The 18,646-nt window shown below is 37.7% G+C and overlaps 2 protein-coding genes across 2 annotated transcripts; both read left to right on the top strand.

Annotated features, from left to right (window-relative positions):
* Nucleotides 1-490: 490 nt before the first annotated feature.
* On the top strand, nucleotides 491-13,945 carry LOC107870949. The gene is made up of 6 exons (XM_016717660.2): nucleotides 491-672; nucleotides 7,691-7,790; nucleotides 7,889-8,001; nucleotides 8,267-8,394; nucleotides 11,110-11,191; nucleotides 13,297-13,945. The coding sequence occupies exons 2-6, from the start codon at nucleotides 7,751-7,753 to the stop codon at nucleotides 13,408-13,410; spliced, it is 477 nt and encodes a 158-aa protein (XP_016573146.1). The 5' UTR covers nucleotides 491-672; nucleotides 7,691-7,750; the 3' UTR covers nucleotides 13,411-13,945.
* Nucleotides 13,946-15,563: 1,618 nt separating this feature from the next.
* Nucleotides 15,564-18,317, top strand: LOC107870948 (lecithin-cholesterol acyltransferase-like 1). Its single transcript, XM_016717659.2, has 2 exons — nucleotides 15,564-16,090; nucleotides 17,375-18,317. Exons 1-2 carry the CDS (start codon nucleotides 15,708-15,710, stop codon nucleotides 18,300-18,302), a joined length of 1,311 nt encoding a protein of 436 aa, XP_016573145.1. The 5' UTR covers nucleotides 15,564-15,707; the 3' UTR covers nucleotides 18,303-18,317.
* Nucleotides 18,318-18,646: the final 329 nt, after the last annotated feature.

Raw genomic sequence — 18,646 nt, 5'->3', positions numbered from 1 at the left:
GTTCTTGAAGCTCATTCATGGCTAGCAAGAAAATGAACTATACTTTTGAGTTTTGACTCGATTCACTTCTTGATTTCAAACAAGAAAGAGAAGAAAAGTGGAGAATCCATATGATTTGCAAAATTCGAAACAATATACACTATGAGATAGAGGGATGCAGGTGGGTTTTAGTGAATTAAAAGTTATAAATATCGATGAATTTTAAGTTAATTAAAGATTGATGTATAAAATTTTGAATACAAAAAGATCAAATAAGATTTAGGAAATTTCTAAATTAAAAGATATGATGGTGAGGTAGCATGTTATGTGGCATCCACCTTATCCAAATTTCAGGCCATGTGGACTTTAAAAAGCCATAATGAAAATGTGTCAAAAATAGAGGTATTTTTGTTAAGTTTTTTTTAATGGTAAGGATATTTTTGGTCTAAAAGTATAATAGTAAGGATATTTTTAGCTTAAAAATAGGAAGTAGAGTGAAGTTAGTCAATTAATGAAAGATGAGGGGTATTTTTGGCCACTTCCCCTTATTTAGATAGCAAATGTTAGAAAATGGCTATTATCAATTTTTATCCCTTGTTAATGAGCAATAAAGAATGCACCCCAAATTCCAATTCGAAAGCCAATTTCTTGCTGGACAGTTGACACCACTCAGGCCGACCTTTCTCCGACACCGTAAGTTCCTGCACGGCAAATACCCCTTATATCTCTTTCTCCAATTTAAGCGTCCTACAATTCTAATTGTCTATTCACTATTGTGTTGCAATGTTCAGCGGTTAGGGCTTGGTGGTTTTCTAGGGCACCGTGTCTGTCGTAGTATTAGCCTTGAGTCTTATTCATGTAGTTTTTGCTTTTGGTGTTTGTTACCAGCTGTTGTTTAATATGTTTAGGTTCTAGCACTATGTTGTTAATATTATGGTTTCTTGCAAGTTGCATGTATGCGTACCACGTTATCAGATTTCACTGGCTGTTTTGTTGTTGTTGGGATTTGGGAGATAGAAGAAGGTAGTGCTTGGTAGTTCTATCCAGGAAATATGAATGCTATTGTTCGAAATCCATCGGAAACAACCTCTCTGCCTTCTTAAGGTAGGGTAATCTCTGCATACATCTGATCTCCTCAGAATCCACTTGTGGAATTACTATCAAGGTCCAGAGAATCACATGATTGAAGCTTGGAAAACTCCCAACAATGGAGTCCAAGGTCAATCCATAGAAACTTTCATAGAGAAAACAGAGAGAAAAGAGATGAGAAAATGGAAACTGCACAATTTTGATTAAACTGGACCAAAAAGAAATGGAGGAGCATACAGTGTGTTTATAACCGACTAACCACCTAGATGACAGCTGGAGACAGCTGGATTTTCTAACTAACTAACTAAATAACTGTGCAATAACCAATTAAATCACAATACACCTAAGAGAATAAGTAATGCATCTCAATACCCCCTCAAGTTGGAGGTGAGGGGATCACGGACAACTTGTCAAGGATGGCAGCATGTTTAATTCCAGTGAGTGATTTAGTCAGGATATCAGCCAACTGATCATGGGCAGCAATGTGATGAAGTGAGATGAGCCCATCGTGAAGTTTGGTTCGAACAAAATGACAATCAACCTCGATATGCTTTGTACGTTTATGAAACACAGGGTTTATGGCAATGTGAATGGCAGATTGACTATCACAATAGACTGGAATGGGACCTGAAGGTGGGATAGTCAATTCATCAAGCAACCTGTGCAGCCACACCAGCTCTCCTACTACTTTTCTTAATGATCGATATTCAGCCTCAGCTGAAAAAAGTGAAATGGTTTCTTGTTTCTTAGACTTCCAACTAATAGGACTGCCTCCCAAGAGAACAATGAAGCCTGTGACAGACCTTCTTGAATCAGGGCATGCGGCCCAGTCTGAATCGCAAAATGCTTTGAGAGTAAGATTTTCTGATGTAGATAAGAAAATTCCAAGAGTGGGCTCCTGCTTCAAGTATCTCAACATGTGGAACGCTGCATTCAAGTGAGGTTATCTTGGATCTTGCATGAACTGACTTAGGTGTTGGACCCCATATGCAATATCTAATCTGGTAGTGGTGAGAAAGTTCAACCTCCCTACTAACTTTCTATACAAAGCCGGATCCTTCACAGGTGGACCTTCCTTAGCTCGTAGGTTGAGATTAGGATCAAGAGGAGAACTGAGGCCGGGACAGTTGAGGCAATTAAACTCCTTGAGCAAATCCACCGTAAATTTCCTTTGAGAAATGATGATTCCATCATGTTTATAGAGTACCTCTAATCCAAGAAAATAGTGCAACAAGCCTGTCTTTTATCTTAAATTGCTGATGAAGAAAAGCTTTGAGGTTATTGATCTCTTCATAATCAGGGCCGGTAAGTAGAATGTCATCTACATAGACTGCCACGAAAACAACAGATGTACCTCTTTTTCTATAAAACAGTGAGTGATCATAATGAGAAGAATGCACATAGCCTCTAGAATTCAGTGTATCAACAAGCTTGGCATACCATTGCCTACTAGCTTGTTTCAAACCATAGAGTGATTTCTTTAGCTTACAAACCAAAGCAGGATCACAAGTTTGCAAACCAGGAGGAACATCCATGTACACTTCTTCATGCAAATCTCCATGAAGAGAAGCATTATTCACATCTAGTTGGTAGATTTTCCACTATTTCTTGGATGCTACTGCAATCAAGGTCCTCACAGTTGTCATTTTAACAACTGGAGAAAAGGTTTCAAAATAGTCTACACCTGCATGTTGAGTATAACCTTTCACTACTAGCCTAGCTTTGAACCTTTCAACACTACCATCAGCAAGGCTTATTTTGTACACCCACCTACAACCAATAGGTTTCTTACCAAGAGGAAGAGAGACAAGATCCCAAGTTTCATTGTCCTGCAAAGCCTAAAATTCATGTGTCATAGCTGCCTGCCAATTAGGATTCACAACAGCCTCCTCATAAGATGTTGGCTCATTAACAAGAGATACATTCAATGCAAGAAGCTGACTATTGGGATCTAAATCTTCAGGAGTTATGTGGTGTTGTGATGTGAAAGGTGCATAAAAGGAAGATGGAGAATGATCAGGTTGACTAGATGACTCTTGTCTAGGTGTTGCATGTAGTAGTTTATAAACATAGTCTTGTAGATATGCAGGAACCTTATGATCCCTTAGAGATCTTCTAGGTCCCAGAGAATGAGGGGACATAGTTGTGGTAGTGGTAGAGGTCACTTGAGGCACACATGGTGAAGAAGGTACTGCTTGTGGTGATGTAGAGTCTAATTCATGCATAGGATCAGAAGACCAAGGGGGAACACTTGCATTTCCTGAATTATTTTGTGATGATGCATGAGTAATATTGGTAGGAGAAACAATGGAAATGGAATCATCAAAAGGCTTGAAATCAGAAATGGAATTAGGAACAGAAGGATTAACAGACTCAAAAGGAAAAATATTCTCATAAAAGCAAACATCCCGGGAAACTGTAATCTTCCTAGTTTCCAGACTTAGTACTCTGTACCCTTTAGTCCCAAAAGGGTAACCAACAAAAACATGAGGTGTTGCCTTCGGGTCAAACTTGGTTCTATGACACTTGGGTATTATTGGATAACATAAGCAACCAAAACTCCTTAAGTGAGAATATGAAGGTTTCTTGTCAAATAACAGTTCAAAAGGGCATTTGTGATTGAGAGGAGCTGAGGGCAATCCATTAATGATGTAAGTGGCAGTGAGAACACACTCACCCCAATACTTCAGAGGTAGTTTGGATTGAAAAAGAAGAGCCCTAGCAGTCTCAAGAAGATACTTGTATTTCCTCTCTACTACACCATTTTGTTGAGGTGTATAGGGACAACTTTTCTGGTGAAGAATGCCTTTCGATACAAAGAAATTATTGAGAATGGTATTGGTAAATTCCAGATCATTATCTGTTCTTACTGCCTTTAGGTTAGTCTTAAACTGATTTTCGATCATAGAGACAAAGGCTATAATGGTGTGAATCATATTACTCTTGCAACTCAAGAGTTGTGTCCAAGTACACCTACTATCATCATCCAGTAATGGGAGAAAATACTTGTGTTTGTCGTGTGTGGCTACATGGTAGGGCCCCCATAGGTCAATGTGGAGTAGATCAAAAATGGTTGTGGTGTCTTTGGTTCTTGTGGGGAATGGTAACCTTGTTTGTCTTGCCATAGGGCAGACTGGGCAAAAGAAAGATTGGTTAAGGGAAAACTTAACTGGAATGGAAGGTATTTGTCTCATTTTACTAAAGGGCACATGCCCAAGTCTGTTATGCCATAACTGATCAACATCACTCTTCTGAGGTAAAACAACATGAACAGAAGCAGCACCAATATTATTTTTGTGAAATGAAGTATTTACATATGGAGAGCATGAATGTGAATTGCAATGACAGGTCACTATATCTACTGTAGTACTAGAAAGACAAGAATTAGGAAAAGACTTAGTGCCAGATGAAACACAAGTAGATAAACTGTGTCCTTTGTTGACAGTCTGGGTGCTCTTCTGAAGGCAATCTTTGCAGAGAAAATATAGTCCATATAGTCCATCATGAGCTTTACCAATCTCCAGAGGCCTCTTCAGAGAAGGGGCCTGTAGAAGACAGAAAAAATCAGTGAATGAGACAATACATTTAAGATGCATTGTCAAGGAAGTGATTGACACAAGGTTATACTTAAAAGAGGGCACAAACAAAACCTTATACAAAATAATATGGGAAGTAAGTCTGACAGTTCCAGTTTCAGTGACTTTGACTCTATCACCATTAGGTAATCTAATCAGCATGGGACAAGGTAAGGGTACTATGTCTGAAAGGTGAGATCTATCAAAAGTCATATGGTGTGATGCACCTGAATCTAGAATCCATAAGTCAGACCTTGCCTTGAAGCATCCACAAGATAAATGATCAAAATCAACTAGGAGTTGCAAGCAAGAATACCTGCAAAGTGAGCAGCTCCACTGGGCAATTGGGTGTGATTGACATTGTCAAGATTGTTTTCTGCATTGTTCATCTGAAATTGAGTCAACAAACTAGCTATTTGTCCATATTGTTCCTTGGATAAACCAAAGTTGGAAGCCTCTTTGTGGCTCATAACAGATCCTTGTCCTAGTTCAGATGTCACATTGTGTGCTGCATTTGCAGCAACTGCTTTTCCCTTGTAATTAGAAAACCTGTTAAAGTTGTATCCATGTGACTTAGAATTGTAACCTTGTGCTGATTTGTGGTTGTGGTTTTGAACCTGTGGAAGTTGTTTTTGTGGATAACCATAGAGTTTATAGCACCTCTCCTTGGTGTGACCAGACTTCTTACAAAAATCACAAAACAACCTGGAAAAGGTATTTGCGGAGTGACTTGGATGCGTAGTAGCATAGTTTGTTTTGAATTGTGTAACACCAGAGATACTAGCATTCAAAGAGGTGGATTCACCAAAAAACTGCTGATGAGGTTTTATTTCTCTCTGCTTCTCCTCTTGCACCAGTAAAGCAAAGGCTTGGCCTATAGAGGGAAGAGGATTCATCATGAGAATGCTCCCCCTAATTACTGTGTAAATCTCATTCAATCCCATCAAAAACTGAATGAGACGTCTATCTTGCTCAGCCTTAAGCATGAAATCCTTGGCTCCACATGTGCAGACTCTGGTACAGTCATGTTTGAAAATGAGATTATTCAGTTCTTCCCAAAGCTTCTTCAATTTGGTGTAATATCCAGTAACATCAAGAGTACCCTGACTTAGGTCATTAATCTCTTGCTGAATCTGGTAAAGCTTGGCACCGTTTGTCTGATCATACCTATCGGATAACTCTGACCATAATTCAAGCGAATCACATACATATTCGATACTGTCAGCAATTTCCTTTGATAACGAGTTCAAAATCCACGATGTTACCATATCATCGCATCGTTCCCATTGGCGACACAAAGGAGAATTCGGAGGAGGTTTCCTACATTCGCCGTTGATAAAACTCAACTTGTTCTTAACAGATAAGGCGTGCAAAATACCTCGTTTCCAGGATCTGTAACCAGTTCCATCAAATTGAAAAGGAACTAGCGAAACACCAATTCCATCAGAAGGATGGATGTAGGGGACTACTCACATCAATTGTAGCTGCAACTGTATTTCCTTGATTTCCTGGTGTGTCATTAGCAGTGGCTGCATCCACCATAGTTGAAGAAGCTCAAATCAACACGTGGAGTGTGAAAACAGTAAGGAATCAATCGAAAATCCCAATTCAAAGTCGGTCACGTGCAGATGGAGTGAAGCAAACAATTTGTATGCGACGATCGAAGCAAAAACAACATTAAACAGGGAAATGCGACGAGAGATCGAAGACCGCGGAATCAATGAGGAATCAGGAAAAAGGGCGAAAACGAAAATAATTGCGGTGTTTGCGGCTTTGATACCATGTCAAGGTCCAGAAAATCACATTATTGAAGCTTGGAAAACTCCCAACGATGGAGTCCAAGCTCAAGCCATAGAAACTGTCATAGAGAAAATAGAGAGAAAAGAGAAGAGAAAATGGAAACTGCACAATTTTGATTAAACTGGACAAAAAAGAAATGGAGGAGCATACAGTGTATTTATAACCGACTAACCACCTAGATGACAGCTGGAGACAGCTGGATTCTCTAACTAACTAACTGTGCAATAACCAATTAAATCACAATACACCTAAGAGAATAAGTAATGCATCTCAATACCCTGGGCTTCTTGTTGTGTTTCCATTTTTATGCTTTGGTGTTCATGTTAATGTAATTAGTCCAATTTATTTTAGATATTGAACTTATGCATATTCCCCGTTTTCTGTTGTCACTTTTCTCTCTACTTGTTCGACAGCCTTTGAACATCCACTCGTCAGATAAGTCTGAATCTCTTTTCTGTTTTTTTCTTCTTTTCCCCTTTTTTTTCCTTCACCAACAGCCCAAACCTACTCTGATCTAATTTGAAATCCAAAATTTTGGTGGTAAATGGTTTCCGCTGGGAATTCATGAGAGAAACTGAGATGGGGGTTGTTGAAACCTGAAAAATAAAAGATTTGGGTGTACATGATGATGCTCAATAGCAGCGAGCTGACTTTTTCTTTTCCTGAAGCCATTTAATTAAATGATGATTTGTTTGAACGATTTCAGAAAATGAGAGAGTATTTTGCGAAAATTTGAGAGAATATGTGAAAGGAGACTTAAAAGTTGAAGGGAAGCGAAGAGTGGGTAATGGATATAAGGGGACCGCCAACTATGAACAAATATGTTACAAAAACATAATATGTACTGAGCCGTTTTTACCTGATGCATTCTTACCTGTATTGAAATGGATGGGTTGAGTTAGTGCTCAACCCGTCCTTTGCCACCAATCAGTATGTTTATGTTGTGTATGCATCTTTGGCTTTAGCTACTTTTGTTAGTCGTTCCTAAATAACTTAACAAGTCCGATTGCTGTATGATGTGGAGTTCCATAACTTGTAATTGAATGGATCATCCTCGAGTGTTATATGTGTTCTTTTATTTCAAAAAAAGAAGGGTAGTCAAAGTGTTCTTTATTTGATGCAACACATTCTCAATGCCATTATTAATCGCTATAGATTACTGCATTACTGTACTTTTGAGTTGTATGAGTTCCGTTACCAGTCTCTTTCGATGTCGGATAATTCATCGCTGCAACCCCTTTTTGCAGTCTTCAGACACTTGTTCGGAGACTTTTGCCAGTTCAAGTTAACAATCGTAGATCACTAAGATGGTCAGTATTTCGAGCTGGCATTCGGATCTAGTTACAGGTTACATTCTCCATCTCACATATGTAGCTCAGTTTTTTCTGGCTTCAATTAATCTAACACAACTTTGTGACTCTTCTAAAAATCAATTCTTTCTTTAGGTGTCCTTTGTCCCAAAGTTGGAGTAGTCTATCCAAGATTACCGTCGCATATTCTGAGTTACAAGAGGAGCACACTCAAAAGTCATGATAGCGTTCAGCCCATGTCTATAAAGGTTTATTTAATTTTTCACGTAGTATCTTATTCTTCAACTTTTACTGCTACCTATTTTTTCATTTGCTTTGTTCATCTTGCTGTTTTGTTGCTGTTATTTTCTTTTGAATCCTGTTTTGATTACGCTTCCTTTGAACCAAGGTTCTATCAGAAATAACCTCTCTACCCGACAAAGGTAGGGGTAAGGATTCATACTGTCCGTCCCGGACCTCACTTGTGGGATTATACTAAATACGTCTTTTAACTTGGATATTTGGTATTTGCAGGTGCCTGGTAGGAGCAATACACATTTATCTCTTGCTGGTCATGCTGTCAAATGTGCTTCAAACTATCAATCTAGTGTCAATGATGGCGAAGAACCATTTTTGATAAATGCTACAAAGCAAGCTATCTGGTACGTCAATTGCATATGCGTGTGTAAACTAGAGCATCAGCATAACACGTTTTCTGCAAGTGAAACTGTGTTGGTAGGTGAGAGAGAAAATATCAACTTACCTGATGTTAGACCTTTTCTTTTGACTGATATTTACTTTCTGGAGCTACAAGCTCCTCAAATCCCTTTATCAAATTAATGATCTCTTCAGTTTCCATTGAGAAATCGGTATTGAGATCTTGTTTGTATGAGATTTCCTTTTGAAGAAGTTTTGTATTGGATTTGATGACTTCATTGTATTGGTTGATTCATGAATCAACATCGTGCATCTTGATCTGATGACTTGATATTTTAATAGTTTCTCCAATATTTTCTCCTTGGCTTGGATATCCATTTTTCAATAAATAATTTGCGGAGATGAGGATGTTGCGATGGATGTGTGGACTTACTAGAAAAGATAAGGTTAGAAATGAGATTATTTGGGAGGTGAGAGTGACTTCGGTGGAGTACAAGATCCGGGAAATGAGGTTGCGATGGTCCGGACATGTGATGATGAGGTGCACGGATGCTCCAGTACGAGAGGCTGACTATGGACGGTTTTAGGTGGGGTAGAGGTACACCAAAGAAATATTGGAGGGAGGTGATTAGGCATGATATGGAGCAGTTACAGTTTACGGAGTTTACGGAGGACATGACTCTTGATAGGAAGTTGTGGAAGACTCGGATTAGGGTGGAGGGTTAGTGGGTAAGAGTTCGGCCGTTATAGTAGGGAAGAGTGCTCTGTTTGTATTTGCGCTTGGAGTTTCTTGTTTTTGGTGTTTCAGTGATGTTTATGATTTTGGATAGATAGTTTATAGTAGTACCTTGTGGGTGTCTTATTTCCTTTTTTATCTAGCAGTGTGTTATCCCATTTTGTTGTGTGCTTTTATGTTTTTTGTTTGTTATATTATTATATATCCTGAACTGGGGGTCTATCGGAAACAACCTCTCTACTTCATATGAGGTAGTGGTATGGACTGCGTACACTTTACCCTCCCCAGACTCCCACTTTGTGGGAATACACTGGGTATGTTGTTGTTGTTGTTGTTGTTGGTGTGTTATCCCATTCTATTGTTTGTTTTTAGGTTTGTTATATTGTGGTATTTATCCTGAGCCGAGGGTCTATCGAAAACATCCTCTCTACTTCATCTGAGGTAGTGAGGTAGTGGTATCAACTGCATACACTTTACCCTCCCCAATGGGAATACATTAGGTATGTTGTTGTTGTTGTTGGTATTATAAGATCCTCTAATAATATTTGTTAGAATATTAGTAGGAATAGGAATCGTATACACATCCTAGTTGAAAAAGGATTGTAATGTAGTGTCTAATTGAAAAAGTAGTCTAATATAGTGTCTATAAATAGAGTCTCAATGTAATAATTTAGATACAACAATTCAATAATTTTCCTCTTATATTTCTCACATGGTATCAGAGCCTCTACGATCTTAGTAGAGAATCAAAGAGCTTTCAATGTCGGCGGGTGGCTATAACCCATATATGCCGCCCGTCTGGCCGATGATCATGTTAGCAAAAGTTGGGTCACCGTGCTTCTTTCCGATGGCTTCTCCTATTTAATTTGTGTAGCACCGTGCATCTTTCACCGAAAGTTGGGTCACCGTGCTTCTTTCCGATGGCTTCTCCTATCTAATATGTGTAGCACCGTGCATCTTTCCGGTGACTGCTTTCTCATAGCTGATTTGGGTAACACCATGCATCTTTCCGGTGTAAACTTTCTCATATTTGATTTGCATAGCACCTTCCAACCCTATCCATATTAATTTCTCTTTTCAGTAGGGTCGTGTCGTCATTCCGGCCGTCCCATATAATTTCTATTTTCAATTAGGGTCGTGTTATCATTTCGACCCTACCTATATAATTTCTCTCTTTCAGTAGGGTCGTATCATCATTCCGATCCTACCCGTATAATTTTTTTCTAGATTGTAGTCACTTTTCAGCCATCAAATCTAATAATCTGGTGCGTGAGCATGTTCCGGCTAATTTTTCGGTGACTTACTTGTTCAAGATCTGCTCATCTCTTAATTTCAAGATGATCCGTATATTTTATACCAATTTCTGACAATTTTCCAGCGGCAAATCTACTTTCCAACGACGTTTACTACTTTTCTGATCACTTCTTCAATTTGTTCCTTTTCAGCTGAGGTCGCCTAGACTTCCCGAGCAGTCCGTACCAGTTTTCTTGTAGATATCCTCTCCAAGTCCTTCACTGATCCTCATATTAATTACATCCATAACAAGCTTGGTACATATGCCTTGTATGTACCAGCTTGAGGGGGAGTATTAGAATATGAGTAGGAATAGGAATAATATATAGAATCCTAGTTGGAAAAGAAATGTAATGTAGTGTCCTAGTTGGAAAGGGAGTCTAATGTAGTGTCTATAAATAGGGTCTCGTTGTAATAATTTAGATACAAACAATTCAATAATATTCTTCTCTTATATTTCTCACAAATATGAATTGAGAAAGTTTAACTAGATAAAATGTTTTTGATGATGTATTGGTACTGTTCTGAAATTCCATTTGTTAATGACTCAGGGCTGCAAAATCTATACTACGATTCAATAATATTCTTCTCTTATATTTCTCACAAATATGAATTGAGAAAGTTTAACTAGATAAAATGTTTTTGATGATGTATTGGTACTGTTCTGAAATTCCATTTGTTAATGACTCAGGGCTGCAAAATCTATACTACGATTCTTGGTTGAGCAGCCAAGTCAGCTGAAGTACATAGAATGGCCTGGATTTCAAAGCACGGTTAGTATGTAAAGCCTTCTCTTTGTATTTGGTAATTATCACTTCCTTTTTGTTGTGTGTATGTGGCCAACACAATGTGTTGATAATGTGTGTTACACCAAGTTGTTATCATTCTGTGTACTTGTTGCAGTGGAGTACCCAGCTGTACATTACATTAATCTTGTTACTTCAGGATACTCAACTCTTAGTCATCAAGACAAAATCACAAACGTTAAAAATTGTTAATGGCCTTTATTGTGGGACGTGCGTGTTTGGTCACACGTTTGAGCCCTACGCCACACGAATTAACTCTAGTATTTAAGTGGAGAAGGGTAGAGGGACAGACCTACCTTCCCTGAGTTTCTGAAGTAACAAGGCACTTGGCTCAAGCAATACATGTCTTTCTTTGAAGACATAGTGCTGTAACAAGCTGAGATACACACAAGTTTGGTGTATCAGCAAAGGGGTATTTGGCATGTGGAAGGGTTTAGAACTATTTATGGAATGCAGAAGGGTACATAAAGAAAATGAGCCAGAGGAGTGTTATGCGCTCATGAGGTGTTAAGTGCACAAGGTGAGGCACTCTAGAGGGCTCAAAAGGGCACGAGGATGTATAGTAGGAGTACCATCGGGCGAAAAAGGTTGGTTTGAGTTAAAGTTGGACATTAATTATGGTGAAGAGTAGGATGGAAATGTTGTCTACTTCATTACTGTGAGGCTCTACTTGTTTGAGGCAGTCCTCTTTAACCTGGCTCATTGAAGCAGGAGCTTGTCACTTGCTGATGCATTGCTTACCATATGCTAATACAGTCGCTTACTATATGATTATGCAGTCGGTTACTGTAAGATCATGTAGTAGCTTATGTCCTTCACTTTTATCGCTTGCTTGTTATCCTTATTTCTTAGCTGGATCTTTATAGTTTAGTAGGCTTTAAGTTCTACATTGGTTGTGTTGTTGAACATCTTTCCTTAGCTTTTGTAAGCCTATATAAAGGCCCTTAAGCCTTGGTGCAAATCATCTTGAATTTGAGTAAATCTGTCATATAAAGTTTTGAGCTTGAGTTTACTTCTTTTGTGTGTGTGTTTCCTTTTAAGAAGTTAGTTATACTTGAAAATAGCCAATTAAATGAGTTATCCTTGAAAATAGCCAACCCAGGTGGCCTATTTTTTGTCTATCGTGTCATAGTGGGGTCCCTAACCTCGCTAATATTGGCACACCCCCGATGTTTCAGCATCACTCATAAGAATATAAAGAGTCATAAAGCATAACCATTCAACCCTTGCATCTCACGCTTGTGTGGAGATTGATGATATCAAGGGGGAGATAACATGAATGTGTGACATGGATAAGGGTCTCAATAAGCACATTTGCACACCTTGAGGGCTGAGCCCTATGTGATGGAGGTAATTGCTGCCAAGCATGCACATTTTACTTTAGTTATGGAATTGCATTTATAGTTGCCTACATGACGGATGATCATGATAACGCACACTTTCTCGATATACCTTTCTACTTTTTTCTACCGTTCTTATTTTAGTATAAACATTTGAGTAACCGTGAATCCAGTCCATTCGTTGGCGTCCATTTTGCTTATGCTTGTCATTCTTCATTTAACCAGTGTTGTGTGGCAGCATTGGTACTCTTCTGTTTTTCTGAAGGGAGATAATGTTACCTGCTGGTGCATTTAACCCCGGAGTTGAATCATTATGCTGGGATTTTAGTAAATTTTACTTTTTCTCGAGTAAAGTTGCTCATTTCGTTTGTGTACCATGCTTACGGCTTGTTCAGTTCAGTGTGTTAATATCCAAGTTCACCTGACTGGGCTGTAGCTTTTTAAATGGAAGGATTTTTGGATAAGTGCGGCACCTTTGAGGTTTCTGCGCTGCTGCATTTCGACTTTCAGAAGCTAATTGTTGGAAATCATCTACATGAGCAATATCTTCCATTTTGTTTGATGGACAAATTATTTTACCCAATTGTTTAGTTCTTGAGATTCTATTATGTGCTAAATGTGATGTTGATTTGCACTGGTATAAATTAAGCATAGTTTCAAAGAATGTTCATCTGTTTTTTTGGTTGAGATCAATACATGCAATAAAACTAACCCTTTCTCCACTTCCTGCAGCTGAAGACTGCAACACTTGCACTTGTTCTAGTTGGGCTGTTTATCATTGCGTTATCCTCGGTTGATTCTGCACTGTCTTACATGTTGGCTCTATTTTTGCGGAGAACATCATGATTCAAGAAATAAGACTGATTTTCTGGCTTTCACACGAAGCCAACTCATGCTAATGGTGTGCTCCACATATTTTTCATTTCTGACAGAAGGCTATGCTCGACAATACAAGATTGCCCAAACTCGAGCAGGATGAGACCTGCAGCTTCTTGAACATCTGCTGAATATATCACCACAGAGAAGATCATTACGAGATCATAGCGTTATATTAATTCTAGAACTACTGCTATGGTGGTATGACAAGAGTGTATATCTCTGTCTTTGCATATATAGTGGATGATAATAGACATGTTTATGGTTCTCTTGAGTAGTTCTTTGCATCATGTTTACTCAAAGTGCTGCTCCTACTTAGCAGCTGCTGATGACTTGATTTACAAACTGTGTCCATCTATTAGTGCAGCATTTCATACACCAGGAGAATTTGTTCTCCTTTGATAAGGAGTACACGCACAATGTGCATACGTTAAGACTTATTTATAAGTCGAAAAAGAGTATTGAGGCACTCCAGGGTATTTTTATCAATTCATTATTTTATTTAGGAGTGACTATTTCTGTACTATTGTTTCATTCTCTGGTAGGAATAACTTATTCCGGTATCGATTACTAATTTTGGTAGGAATAACTTATTCTGGTATCGATTACTAATTTTGGTATAATTTATCTCTGGATTAGTAACCAAATAAGGAATAAAGCAATAATAATTTTTTTATTTCGAGATTATCTATGCTTGTCCAGCATACAAGACGATCCGTAGTCTTTGCCAAAAGAAAAGCAAACACACATTCAGAAGTACATTTTTATAGTTTATGCTTAGTTTTATTTCTAGAGTTTGGTGTAACCATTTGAGGTGTAATTTATTATTATTATTTTTTTATATCTTTTTGCAGTTTTTTTGTGTTGCATATTTCAGATTTAATTGGACTTTGTTGACATTTATGATTAAATAACTTCTTTTTTTCCATAATTTTCATCAACAGACAGTTCAGCAAAGATTTGAGTGAAACTACAAGTGTTAACTTTTGAAAAATTTATGGAACAAAAAGTATATAATGAACGCATAAGGGATTATTTTGAACATACACAAAGGGTCGTTTTTGAAATATTCAGACATGCGTAACTTGGGATAGAAATGAAGGTGGCAGAAATGCGGATGTTGCGCTGGATGTGTGGGCTGACTAGAGGGGATAGAGTTCGGAATGAGACTATCCGGGAGAAGGTTGGTGTGACTCCAGTGGAGTGCAAGATGCGGGAAGCCCGATTGAGATGGTTCGGACACGTGAAGAGGAGGGGCATGGATGCCCCGGTTCGTAGGTGTGAGAGGCTAGCGTTGGATGGGTTTAGGCGGGGTAGGGATAGGCCGAAGAAGTACTGGGGTGAGGTGATTAGGCGGGACATGGAGCAGTTACAGCTCACCGAGGACATGACCCTAGATAGGAAGGTCTGGAGGACGCGAATTAGGGCAGAAGACTAGGGGCGGTTTGGGTCGCTAGTGTAGGGAATTACTTGGTGGGGGTTTTATTCTTGTTATGATTCCGTGTTCCATGTTCTATTACGAATCTGTGTGCTTTCCTCTGTTTTCTAATACTTATGGGTGCCGTATTTATGTTATGTAATCTAGTTCTGTGCTTTACTATGAGTTTGTGTGGTATCTCGTGACTTGAGCCGGGGGCCTATCGGAAACAACCTTTCTACTTCTTTAGAGGTAGAGGTAGGTGGGAATACACTGGGTTTGTTGTTGTTCTAACTTGGATAGAAAGCAATTTTATATGCACGTCAAACTGAATTTTAACCTCAGCCGTGTACATTTTAATTATTTTTAAAGAGGATAAATTTGTAAAAAGAAAAATATTACTCCCTTCGTTTCACAATAAGTTAATTGTTGAATTTTGGCACACATATTAAGAAAAAAAAAAGCAAAGACATAATTTATCATGTTTTTTCATTTTTACTCTCTTCAAAAAGTAAAGACACATGATATATCACTACCAATGCACATTTAATGAAGGGTAAATTTGAAATTTTATTTTAACATCTACCTTGTGAACCATTCACTTATTTTGAAATATAAAAAATACTTCAACAATTCACTTATTATGAAACGGAGTGAGTACAGAGTAGGCACAAAATTAATGGAAACCTCAAAGTGCCATTCGTACACTTCTCCCAATTAAAAACGTAACACGTTATCCACCACAAAGAAAAGGAACAAGTTTCTCCATATCCTTGCCCAATCACCAAACTTAAACACACCAATGGCCATGAACATCTTCCTCTCTGTCCATTGACATTAGTTAGCCATCATGAAAATCTTAACCATATTAATCATGACGTTTATAGTGTTTTACACTAATTGCCCAGCAAATACTAACCACCACCTCCACCCTCTAATCTTAATACCAGGAGCTGGTGGAAACCAACTAGAAGCAAGGTTAACTTCAAAGTACAAGTCTACAAGCTTTTTGTGCAACAAATGGTATCCAATAAAGAAAGATAGTGAAGGTTGGTTTAGGATATGGTTTGATCCAACTGTACTTTTAGCACCATTCACAAAGTGTTTTAATCAAAGGATGATGCTTTATTATCAAAAAGAGTTGGATGATTATTGTAATGCTCCTGGTGTTGATAGTAGGATTGCACATTTTGGTTCTATTAAGAGTCTTCTTTATCTTGATCCTAATCTCCCGTAAGTTAATTCCCACTTACTGTATTTATTTATGAGCTTACATTATATTTTGAGGTTTTCTTGATAATGTATTGAGTGCTTGGTTAAGCCGTGGAAACAGCCTCTTGCAATAATATAAGGTAAGATCGTATATAATAAATACTTCTGGTTCATTTTTTTCCAAACTTCACACGTAGCGGAAGTTTTAGTGTACCGAATAACCCTTCTTTTATATTGAGTGCTTGGTCATTTTAGTTCCTAAGTCTACCTTTGCTTGTCTACGTTGGACTTACACACCCCAAAAGCCAAAAGGGCCTAAAATATCCTTGAAGTGCTGGAAATGGTTCAAATATATTCTTCTTCATCTTTGGATTCTTAAAATCCTTTCATCCACTTATTTTTGCTCTATTTTACCCTTCTCTTTAACCAAAAAAAGATTAGAATTTTACCTTAACACGTGATAATTTTTTATTGATTGAATTTTTATTAATCAAAAATTAAAAAAAAATAAAATCAACTTAACCCAAATCACTAAAATCTACCCAACCCATCTGATCCAAATCACTAAAATTTGATCTAACCTGATGTTTCCACCAACAAATCCTAATCTTTTTTCCATTACAGAGAAGGATAAAATAGAGCCAAATAGGTGGATGAGAGGCTATTTTAGGGTATATTTGAACTATTTTCAATACTTAAAAATTAAAATGGTATTTTAGGTCATTTTCTGTAAATAAAATGGTAAGTTTACTATATCATCCTTATTAATTATAAATAATCTAAATGTTGGGAAATGAGGGGTATTAATAACAAATGTAAAATAGATGCAAAATAGTAAATTCGCTCTTGATTTTCCAAACTATATAAAGACGGACGAAGAAATTACTGTTTTTTTCCTGTAAAAAATGCTTAATTTTTCTTCTTCTAAGCATTTTTCTTTTGGTTCACCATTTTTTTTAATAGTATACTTAACGCGAGCCAATTGAGGTGTTAATTATTCTTAATACATCATCGACGTTGGCTTCTATATGATTTGAAAGCCAAATAATGTCCTCACCTTGTTATGTGATCTATAACTCCCAATGAAGTGTAATAAGAATGATAGAAGATCAGAGTTCATACTTTTACATAGAGATGAAAAAGAAACACTAAATTTTGATAGTCAAAATTACCTAATATGCCTTGCGTTGGTCAAAATGCTATATAATACGGTACCAGTATACTGTTTGTCATTAAGTTATTGACGCTGTATTTGCTCTTTTCGTTGTAGTAGCATAATTTTTAAACATATACTTCTTGTTTTAGGAAAATTACAGCATACATGGAGCCACTTGTGAACGCGTTGCAAGAACTAGGCTATAGAGATGGTGATAATCTGTTTGGGGCACCGTATGATTTTCGTTATGGTTTAGCTGCAGAAGGTCATCCAAGTCATGTTGGTTCAAAATTTCTCAAGGACTTAAAAGGACTCATAGAAAGTGCAAGCAATTCAAATGGAGGAAAACCTGTTATTCTTGTTTCTCACAGCTTGGGAGGTTTATATGTCCACCAACTACTCTGTCGTAATCCGAAATCGTGGAGCCAAAAGTACATCAAACACTTTATTGCATTGTCCACCCCTTGGGGCGGCACAGTTGAGCAAATGGTCACTTTTGCTTCTGGGAATACACTTGGTGTGCCTTTAGTCAATCCGTTGCTCGTAAGGGAAGAGCAGAGGAGTTCTGAAAGTAATATGTGGCTTTTGCCTTCTCCGAAAGTATTTAGCAATCAAACACCACTTGTTATAACTCCAAATGTTGCATATTCAGCTCATGATATCCCGAAATTCCTCGAGGATATCGGGTTTCCTCAAGGAGTTTTGCCTTACACATTGCGTATTTTCCCCCTGGTTGAAAATTTCACTCTCCCTGATCACATGCCGCCTATCACTTGCATAGTTGGATGTGGGTGTAAGACTCCGGAGACATTGTTCTACGGAGATGCTGAGTTTGATAAGTCGCCTGAGATTGTGTATGGGGATGGAGATGGCACTGTCAATATGGTAAGCTTGTTGGCTCTTGAAGCAAATTGGGATAACAAGAGTACTCGGCAATCCCTCAAAGTCACCAAGTTACGAGGCGTTTCACATACAGGTATACTAAAGGATGAAATTGCAGTTGAGAAAATAGTTGAAGAGATTTCTTGTATTAACTCTGAGAATGCTGCTCACGTTTCGCTAGTTTCAAAAGCTTGACCACAATTCGTGATATTTCTTGTTTCTTCTTACCTTTTCTTCATATTCGTATTCATAAATGTGGTATTGTACTTGCCCCGTGCTTCCCATGATTCTCCAACATGGAGAAAAATGAGCCGAAAGACCCCTCAAGTCTTTAATTAAACTAGTTTCTAGCTTAGGTTACCTTCGTTGCACGTGTATCATGTATTAATTAATAATAAATATATATACAAAATAAATTATTATGTGCACTTTATTTTATTAAGTATAATTTTAAAAATATGACGTAAAATTTTGAAGATAAAAAAAAGAGTAGTTAATTAAAAAGCAACCTGATAAATCACCACGTAGCCAAAACAAAT

The sequence above is a fragment of the Capsicum annuum genome, chromosome 5, assembly GCF_002878395.1.
Source record: "Capsicum annuum cultivar UCD-10X-F1 chromosome 5, UCD10Xv1.1, whole genome shotgun sequence".
Lineage (NCBI taxonomy): Eukaryota > Viridiplantae > Streptophyta > Magnoliopsida > Solanales > Solanaceae > Capsicum > Capsicum annuum.
This window is presented reverse-complemented; position numbering and strand designations above follow the sequence as displayed.

What these genes read in the sequence shown, in the direction of transcription:
- LOC107870949 (XM_016717660.2), top strand. Translation starts at nt 7,751, where the DNA reads ATGGTCAGTATTTCGAGCTGGCATTCGGATCTAGTTACAG. An exon ending in GCATTCGGATCTAGTTACAG is followed by an intron (nt 7,791 to 7,888) that starts GTTACATTCTCC and finishes TTCTTTCTTTAG; the next exon opens with GTGTCCTTTGTCCCAAAGTT. An exon ending in GCTACAAAGCAAGCTATCTG is followed by an intron (nt 8,395 to 11,109) that starts GTACGTCAATTG and finishes TTAATGACTCAG; the next exon opens with GGCTGCAAAATCTATACTAC.
- LOC107870948 (XM_016717659.2), top strand. Translation starts at nt 15,708, where the DNA reads ATGAAAATCTTAACCATATTAATCATGACGTTTATAGTGTTTTACACT. An exon ending in TATCTTGATCCTAATCTCCC is followed by an intron (nt 16,091 to 17,374) that starts GTAAGTTAATTC and finishes TTCTTGTTTTAG; the next exon opens with GAAAATTACAGCATACATGG.